Raw genomic sequence first — 9622 nt, 5'->3', positions numbered from 1 at the left:
TAGTCTGGTAGAATAAAAACTAATTCATCATGGATCGAAATTTTATTTAAAAGTTTATCATCAATCAATAAATTACTATATGTATAAGACAAAATTTGAACATCTCAATATTTACTTAAACAGAATAATAAACTAAACACTCCAAACATTTATTTTTGTCTAAACTTTAGCTATACATTATAGATTAGTGCCGAAAAGAATGCAATGATATTCTATATATGACTAGACACTCTTCAGCAATCAGCACTAACATAACTCGAAATTCAGACCGCTAAAAATAGAACGAGGATTATTCAAAGTTTCAAACCAATGTGATGTTAGTACTTCCAGTTACAGTTATCCTACGTTCCTTTTTTTTAACAATTATTACTTATATTTAGATATTTAGATTATGGGTTTAAAAATTAATTAATTTGTATATGACATAGCAGCATGACATAATGTTTCATATTTTGGTTGGTATTTCTATTTCATGACCCCTCAAAAAAGGAGAAGAGGTTGTTGATTGAATCTGAATCAAAAACTTTGCTTAGGCTTCTTTTCCTTCCCCTCATTTCTTTCTTCTTGTGAACCTGTGATCTTTCTTTTCTTTTCTTTTCTTTTTCTCCTTTCTCTTATAACAGAACATGGCTTACAGAAGAAGGCAGGGTCCAAAGTCTTCAACCTTTGAGGATGAGATTCCTCAATCTCAATCATCATTACCTGAAAACAATGAAATCAAGAGTGATTTTTCATCGTCGTCGTCATCCGTTGTTGCTCAAGCCAAGGCCTCCGCCTCTGGCGGCCACGCCTTCGACCCTGCCTCTGATCATCACAAATCCAAGGTCTTTTTCCTTCCCTATCAAGAAATCTTTTCATTTTTCTTATTGATGAGTCTATCTTATTGGAAATGATACCATGTGTTTGATGATTTGTCTCAATGAACGAATGAATGGGTGAATTTGCATGCATGCAGAATGATGATGGTGACTCAAAGACTGGCTTCTGGGGTGTCTTGGCTCAGAGAGCCAAATCAATTATTGATGATGATATTAACACTGTTCCATATCCGTATTCATCATCACATGCCACTATGCCACAAAAATTCAGATCATACCCATTCAGTAATACAGGTGCTCCAGAATCTCAGGTGATTAATGTTGGTTCAAATGTGAGGCAAAAATGTTGATTCTTCTTGAATCCATCCTACCATCCTATGATTTTCGAATACTTAAAATTAGTCATTGTATCTGTTCTGATATTAATTACATGCTTCCAATTATGTTATTACTTTTCATACTAATTTTTCAGGATCTTTAGTATAACTTGTTGTGTTGGCAATAATTCATATTAATACTGAAATGGAAAAACATTTCCCTCTAAATGGTATTGTATTGTATCTATATCTTGTATTTGTATTATTAAACCAATGGATGTGTTATGTTTATGGTATGATTCCTAAACTCAATGTAAATCACATGAACCATAGAACTGAGACTCTAAATCTATGTCTAGTTGAATTGGAATCAATTGTGTTTTCTTTTGTTTGCCATGATTGGGACTTCCCTTCACAGTCGAAGCCGTCATATCAACAACATGAATCTCATAATTTAGGGGACAACCCTACAATTAGGAAGGGATTGGAGGCAATCACTAGTTCCCTTAATCACTTAGGTGACACCTTTGAGAAGGCTTTTGAGGTAAATTCTCCGTCTTATATGTTTCCACCTTGGAATTGGTTTATGTCCACAGTTCATAACAAGTTACATGGCTTTGTTTGAATTAGTTGGCAAATGTTTCTTCCACGCTTGAAACATCAAACCTGATCTATGTCTATTAATGATGTTTTATTATAGGGTAACAATGTAGTAACATCTTGCTTTCAGAAAAAAACAGAATTGTGAACTAGTTGAGACACATAGTTAACTACTAATTTGATTCTTCATTATCTGGTGTATGGGAATTGTATCATTTCAAGTATTGAAACAACATAACCATTATCACATTCTTCATCTCATTGCTGCTTCTCAAATTTCTTCAGGAAGGCCGAATGATCGTGGAGAGCAAGACAGCAGAACTGAAGACTCAAATCCGGCTTAAAGGAAGTCACGAGGACAATGAATCACAACTCAAGGCATCTCGAGAAGTAAGGTGCCAACTATGTAATCGTGTGTTGTTGCCTCACTAAGTGAAGGCACAGACTGTATAAGTTATATCAGAGATGTTAATAGATTTTTTTAGTTTGAATAAGATGGTTCTATGCAGATCAGTAATGACACATTCAACCATTATAAAATCATAAGAAAAATACTAAACCAGAATTTCATTGTCAGAAGTTTATGGCAGAACATCATAATGTTTTTTAACCATTGGATTGATGAGTAGTTTTCAACCTTTTACTCCTTTGAATTATCAGCCGCTTCTGATAGCATTTCTGAAAAGAAAATTGAGTTTGTAATGACAGTTTAGTTGAATAAAATGTTTGTGGTCTTAAGTAACTGAACAAGCATAATTTCACTTTGCTTTGGTTGCGACTTGCAGGTGGCAATGGCAACGGCTGCCAAAGCAAAACTACTTCTTCGCGAGCTAAAAACTGTTAAAGCAGATTTGGCTTTTGCGAAAGCCAGGTGTTCTCAACTAGAAGAAGAAAATAAAATGCTCCGCGACCGCGATACCACTACCACTAAGGGACAGAACCGTGAAGATGATGATATGGTATTGGTTATTTGTTGTTCCCTATTTCAAATTTGATATGACAACACCTATGAAGCACTCATACAGGCATAACAAAATTTGAAAGCATCTTCCAATTTCATGTGTTGTTTTATCTAAACATGAGTTATATGTCTGAGTCTCATAAGTTTATAACCTCATTTTTGCTGGAGATTATTTTTTTCATCCCTTCTAGCTTTTACACCATTGCATGTTTGCCTATCATATACAGCATTGAAAAATAGTTAAAGTGGTACGCATTTTGTGGTTGAAGGCAAGAGCTTTCTTTTGCTTCAAGCACACTATGGAATTGTTTATTATATGCATATATACTAACTACCCTGTGTTAGGCATATATCCCAAGAACTCATTGTGTTTTTAACAAGAATATGATCATTTAAATATGAAACTCCTATATGGCTATATTTTTGTAACTTGTACAGATTCGGTTTCAACTGGAGACGCTTCTTGCCGAGAAGACTCGCTTGGCAGGCGAGAATGAGGTATATGCTAGGGAAAACCGTTTCCTAAGGGAGATTGTGGAGTACCATCAGCTGACAATGCAGGATGTAGTGTACCTGGATGATGGCATCGCCGAAGTCCCAGAGGTTTATGACAGCTCGAGTGGGGTGTCCCGGATAACGTCTTTCAACCCATCACCATCAGAATCACCTCTTCGAGTGGTTATTCGGAACTCAGAAAGTTCACCTATTCTCCCAAACGAGATGTTAACTGTGATAGAGAAAGATAGTAAGAGTGCATCAGAAAATGAGGCTCCTCTTCCCAGTGTCTCAGCTTCTCCAAAGTGATATATCTGTTCTCCTTCAAACAATAGCATTTAGTTTAGATGGGGTTCTTCTTGTTTAGAAGCAAGGAAAATGCATGTTTTTCTTTTTTGTAGCATTTATTAATTTGTTTCTATTTTTTACCACTGAGGAAGAGGCTGGGTGATATTTCAAGAAACTACACATTTATTTATTTATTTATTTATTTTTGTCTGACTTATGTTCATGGTTTTTTATTGTATTGGCTGATATTGATCTATACAAAGTTATTCTTTTTTCTTTCTTTTTGTAACTTCTTGTAATTCAAATTGCACTTTTTTCTCATCTTTATATTAGGGAAGTATTGGTATTCAGATTCAATGCATTAATAGAAGTCAAATTATCATAAGAAGATTAATAAGTTAAATAACAACAAAACCAGCCAGAGATTTTGGATGGTGAATTTTTTGAACAAAAATCCTATATTATATGGTACAGTGGCCTCAGAATCAGAATGTTACAAAGTATCAGTAGCAAGTCCAAATCAATTCATTCCTTTCTTTTGCATCAGAAGATGCACAATCAAGCTTTGAAATGACTTCATCTTACTGCCTCATCTATGAAGTAATTAAAATTCTCTACTAGTAAAATAATATTAACCAGTACAAGTAGCTAACACAAGTTCATATATACTTGTAATTGTTTCATATAACGATACCATATAGGCATTTACGCAAATGATCTCATTTCATGTCCTTTATATACTTTTCAACAATCATCAGTACTTTAGAAAGACACCTAGAATTAACTCAGCTCATGCCTCGTATGAAGTATTTAAGTAATAGTGACTGAATGTTCCTTTTTGACCATTCTCTGAAAATTAATCTTTACTGTCATCAGTATTTATTTTGGTCTAGTGAGATGGAGAACCTATTTCATAGTTAGACCATTTTTTGAGCTACATACCTATTTCAAGTGACAACCAGGATTATGAAACCACTGTATATTGTTTGATCATAACTTTAGTTATTTATAACTAATCTATAACAAATTAAAGCAATATCACAAGTGAAATGATGTTGATTATCCTTAGTCAAAGAGAAACAAAATGTTCATCTAATAAATTCAGAATAACCCATAATTAAAAGCATCTTCACATAGTTCTTAATTAAAACTACCTCCTACTAAGTTATCATAATATATAGAAAAGGAAACTATCAGATCAAATGCAATAAAACAAAAACATAAAACTACACAAAGATTGTGTGAAGTGAAGCAACACTCCTTGCGGGTGTGTTTCATAAACCACATTCGGAAATATTTGTCACTTTTACACTATATATGGCAGAAACTGCAGAAATAGACCTTCATTTCTTAATGAAGAGTCAAAGACTTACAATGAACTTCCTCTAGCTTACAGGGTCATTAGAAGATACACTTAACCTCTTACTAGTACATTATATGAACATGATGCGACCAGTTCAATGCGACTCATCCGCATTCGACGTTCTCAAAGTGTAACCACGAATGCCTCCAGCGAAATTTTACATGTGTTGTTGGTGTATATATATCAAGGTTGCTTCTTTCAAAAATGTAAAAAGCTTCATAGCAGAAAAACATCCTGGCTTGTATTTATAATATCTTAGAATAACTGGAAGAATAAACTAGTAGAACCATCACCAAATGACCTCAAGTCTGCTGGTTTTACCAAAGCCCTGCACAATGGGCAGGTCCTTTCCCTCTCAAACCTGGTAAAATAAGAGAGCAAGAAAATAGAAAGGAATAAAAATGAAAATAGCAAGAGAGATTGAAGCACTGCAAGATCAGTGAATTTGGCTTCTCTACCATTCACATTCAACAATCATAGCCACTGATTTGAAAATAACAAACAACAACAAAGCCTTATCCCATTAGGAGTGGACGGCTACTTTTGAAAATAAAATAATTTAAAAATTTGAAACATAGAATCCTGTATGATAGATAAATATATCTGCAATTTTCTCATCAACGGCTATTATTGCGCATTCTACTACCTAAAGAGCCGGGTATACTCTAGAAAAGCCAAATCTAGGACCAGATAACTCCATGCTAAAAATTAAAAAGCATAACATGAAACTTCTAAGTTAAAATCCATAAAGATGAAGCAAACTATTGCTACATTTGAAAATAAAAAAACTCATACATACAGGTAACCAAGTGCCAATTCAAAATAAATAAAATAATTTCAGATTACTAGGCAGACCAGTATATATAACAACAAAGCAAGTCTCACCACTCTGATACACAATCTTCACAGAAGATGTGTTTACAACGAAGTAATATTGGAGCATGCATCTTCTCTTGACAAATAGCACAAAGATCACCAGCCGCAATCACCTGCCAGCAGATAAACCCCTTAACTTGCATGAAAAACTAGCATACAAGAAAGGAAGAGGCTACAAAATAATTATTAACAGATAGTGAAGTATGGTAAGAACAACTTATAGGAGGCTATAAAGTTCTTAACAACAGACTTCGGTTATTCATTCAGCACCACCAAAATTATGGAGCCCACAGTACCTGCTCTGATGTTGCATAAGAACCATAATGAACTTCTTTCCGTGACAATGCCTTCACTGCAGCAAAGAAGGCTTGCACCTGACAACCAACAGACACAGGGTTTAAGAAAACCACCACCAGGGACGAAGTAATCCACAAATAGTTTAAAACAATAAACTAACGAGTTCCTATACAATCCCAGGTAAATGACATACTTATCATGGAAGATGCTATGCTACAGTACACCATGACAAATATTTTAAGCAACAGACTACATAAATGAAAAAACTATTCCAGCCACACTACTTGATTTCTTAGAAAAATGCACTGAAAACTACTTATTTTTACCTATAGGGAAAACATTTTAAAGTTGAACATCTTAGACCCCCCCCCCCAAACACCAAACAAAAAAAAGGCAAAAAAGGGAAGTTATTTCCATTCTCTTTTCAAGAGATCAAACTTTTAGCTTCCACAAAAGAGCTTGTATCAACAACTAAAGCTTATTCTTAAGCTTCATGGCTTGATTTCTTCCACATCTGTTGGGAAGCTAAATAACAAAACTAGTGGTAAACCTGCCTGCCTACTTTGATGAAGTAAAAAAACCCAAAAAAAAAAAAAGGTTAACATGATGAAGGTTTAAATAAAAACACATAATTATGCATATACCATTCAAAAAGAATTGAAGTCACAGGATGGCCAGATAAAATAAAGGGCCGACTTTAGATCACCATCCACAAACTACAATGTAACAAAATATAATCTCCATTGGTTTTAAAAGATAAACACACCTTTTCAACCACGGATGTGAGCTTAAATGTTAGATACAGTCCTGTCATCAATGATGAAAAAAGGCTTCCATATTCTTTGTTTAGAAAGAAACGATACCAAACCGGTGTCGGCAGCAAGGCACGGTATAGCAAAAGAAGGTACTCAACTAGAGTCAGCATTTGCCCCTGACAAACAAATGATAGTAGAATCAGAATGTAATGATATCTGAAAGTAGTTAAGATTCTGAAACCAAAATTCTGTAGCAGAGGCATGAAGTTGCTATACAACTTATTAAGACCCTGAAAAATAACCCATCTTAAAATATTCCAGTTACCCTCAATTGCTATTTCCAAAAGGTAAAAACTCTTTAGAACTTAACATATGTTCATAGTGCTTCATATTTTATGACCTCACCTGCCTACGATAATTTCGGCCTCTGCTGTTCTTGTAATAGATCAACAATATACACTTGAATACCATTGCAGCCTGGCGGACCAAAGTGTCTGAAATTGTGGAACACAATTAAATGCAAGGAAATGAGATTATACCGTGCAAGTGAGTTTCAACCAAAGAAAATAATTCCAAGATCCATAATAAGAGTTTCCACAACACAAAGGCCTTCATGCTAACAGGCTAATTGTCGGAAAAATTATTAGTTTGACAACAGACACAGATGAATGAGAAACAATGCAAGGATTGATGAATCATGATGGCACATGTCAGTTACAACAAACTAAAAAAGTACAAAAATCTGAATGCATAAACCAAAAGCCGATGAGAATGGAATTTAAACTCTTTTTGACCCTTGAACACACTCAGCTGCTTGTCAAAGTGCAAGTTGAGACAAAAATAATGGCTATAAACAAAAACAAAAAAAACACCGAAAACCGAAAACAGAAAACAACTAAAAGTTAAACACCTAGCAAGTCAAAAGTGAGGGAAAAACACACCATTAACCATGATGATGAAAATTGCATGCCAGAAAGGCGGTATCTCTCTCGGAGGAAGCATGACCAGCGGATACATCAGATCATCATTCTGATACCACCAATAGATGCTAATCACATGAAGTGAAAATGCAACAGAAATCCCAATGAGAATAGGTATTTTCCTCTCTCCCTGCAGCCACCAAAAGTAGCCATACTCAACAAACAAACAGAAAATCTTCACACCAGCAACAAGGGATTAATTTTCAGCAAATAACAGAGTAGCCGTAAAAACAACACATCACCTTCAGAGCTGTTTGTTTTCTTAGAATGTCATTCGACTTGAAAAGGACAGCCGCAATCCAAATTGTAACAAAAAACCCTGCAATGACTTAAGAGGTTCACAACAATTCCCAAACTTGAGAAAACAATTAATTAGCTCCTACTCAATCTAGGATGATTAACAAAAGAGCTAAAATTCCTATCTCCCAAATGTGAAAATTAACCCCAAAAAAAAAGACCATGTTTGCTAAGCAAAAATTCATTTTGTTTCTGTCTTTCTGAAGACTGTCTCAGGAAGCTTTTAACTAATACAAAGAAGCACTAACTAATCTGTTTCAATCCCATAGATGATAATACGATAAAAAAACTTAGGAAATTGAAGAAGACACCTTGTAAATGCTGGCGGATGAAGACCACCAAGAGGAGCAAAGAGAACGGAAGAACCTGCTCCACCCACCTTGCAGCATGCTGAATATCATACCTCTGGTAAGAAGAATCCCTCCCATTGCCGCCCCCCTCACCGCCGGTCCCCGCGTCGCCGTTTCCAATCCCATTCCCGTTCCCAATCCCGGTGTCTCCGGTGCTCGAATTGGGCATAACGGACCCACCCTCATCGTGAGGAAGCCCCACAACCAAACCACCCCCACCAGAAGACGAAGGTTGCTCCTCCCTGTGACGATGATTATCGTGATTATCGTGTTCGGAAGGACTAATGATCCTGATCGATAACTCGCCGTCATTTACGGAAGGCTCGGAATTAGGGTTAGGGTTAGGTTCGTGGTTATTGAAATTCGACCTGGTGGTGGTGGTGTTGTTATTGTTGCGAAGAATCCCTGAATATTCCAATAATAGCGACAGCGGTGCGTTAATGATGTTAGAGGGAGAAATAGTTCCGAACCTTCTAGAATTAGAAGACGACAATGACGAAGACGACGAAGAAACCAAAGAGGAAGACGAAGACGAAGACGAAGGCGATGGTCCCGTTCCTCCTCCTCCTCCTCCTGCAGAAGGTACCCTGAACATGTCTGTGTTCGATTCCATGCGCGGTTTTCCCCCAATTTCCCTAACCCTAACAAGAAATCATCAACAAAAACCACCCAGAAATAAGAAAAAGAAAAGCTTTTGAATTGGGATTGGGAGGGAACGAAGGAAAAGAGGGGTTAGGGTTTGGATTGATAGATGAAATGGGAACAAATAAAAAATTAAAAAATATGGGATTAGGTTAAAGTGTTAAAGAGAATTGAGTAATGAAAATTTGGATTTAGGAATTGGTTCTGCTTCCTTTCTTTCTTTTCCTTTCTCTCTGAGACAGAGAAAGAGGAAGAGAGAGAGAGAAATTGGGGTAGCTAGCTAGAAGAAGAGGACAAAGAAGGACGATGATATAAATAAATTAAAATGAAATTAATAATTAATAAATAAATAAATAGATATATAGAAAGAAGAGAAACACTCCTTATTTTGAGATACTAGACTTGTTTTTCTTTCCTCATTTTCCTGCCTTTAACAGTTAACACCCACTACCACCACTCTATTTTCAGATTTATTTTTGTTTTTTGTTTTTGCCTCTTTCATCATTAAGTCCAATTGCCATTCTTTAGATAAAAATATAAAATACAAGTTTAATAATTTGCATTTTATCTATTTAGAAGAATT

General features: G+C 35.5%; 2 protein-coding genes across 2 annotated transcripts; one reads left to right on the top strand and one right to left on the bottom strand.

The window, feature by feature from the left end:
- Nucleotides 319-3759, top strand: LOC107639743. The gene is made up of 6 exons (XM_021121624.1): nt 319-824; nt 956-1129; nt 1554-1679; nt 2021-2125; nt 2521-2694; nt 3135-3759. Exons 1-6 carry the CDS (start codon nt 627-629, stop codon nt 3498-3500), a joined length of 1143 nt encoding a protein of 380 aa, XP_020977283.1. The 5' UTR covers nt 319-626; the 3' UTR covers nt 3501-3759.
- LOC107639742 (RING finger and transmembrane domain-containing protein 2) lies at nt 4660-8970 on the bottom strand (the record flags this gene model as incomplete). Its single annotated transcript, XM_016343329.2, is given in 8 exon segments — nt 4660-5203; nt 5728-5831; nt 6015-6092; nt 6782-6946; nt 7176-7264; nt 7712-7880; nt 7993-8069; nt 8359-8970. Coding segments are annotated over 8 exon segments (1400 nt in total), but the record flags the coding sequence as incomplete, so codon positions are not given.

This window comes from Arachis ipaensis, chromosome B04 (genome assembly GCF_000816755.2).
Source record: "Arachis ipaensis cultivar K30076 chromosome B04, Araip1.1, whole genome shotgun sequence".
Taxonomy (NCBI): Eukaryota; Viridiplantae; Streptophyta; class Magnoliopsida; order Fabales; family Fabaceae; genus Arachis; species Arachis ipaensis.
The sequence above is the reverse complement of the archived record's forward strand: the minus strand, read 5'-3'. Positions and strand labels throughout refer to the sequence as shown.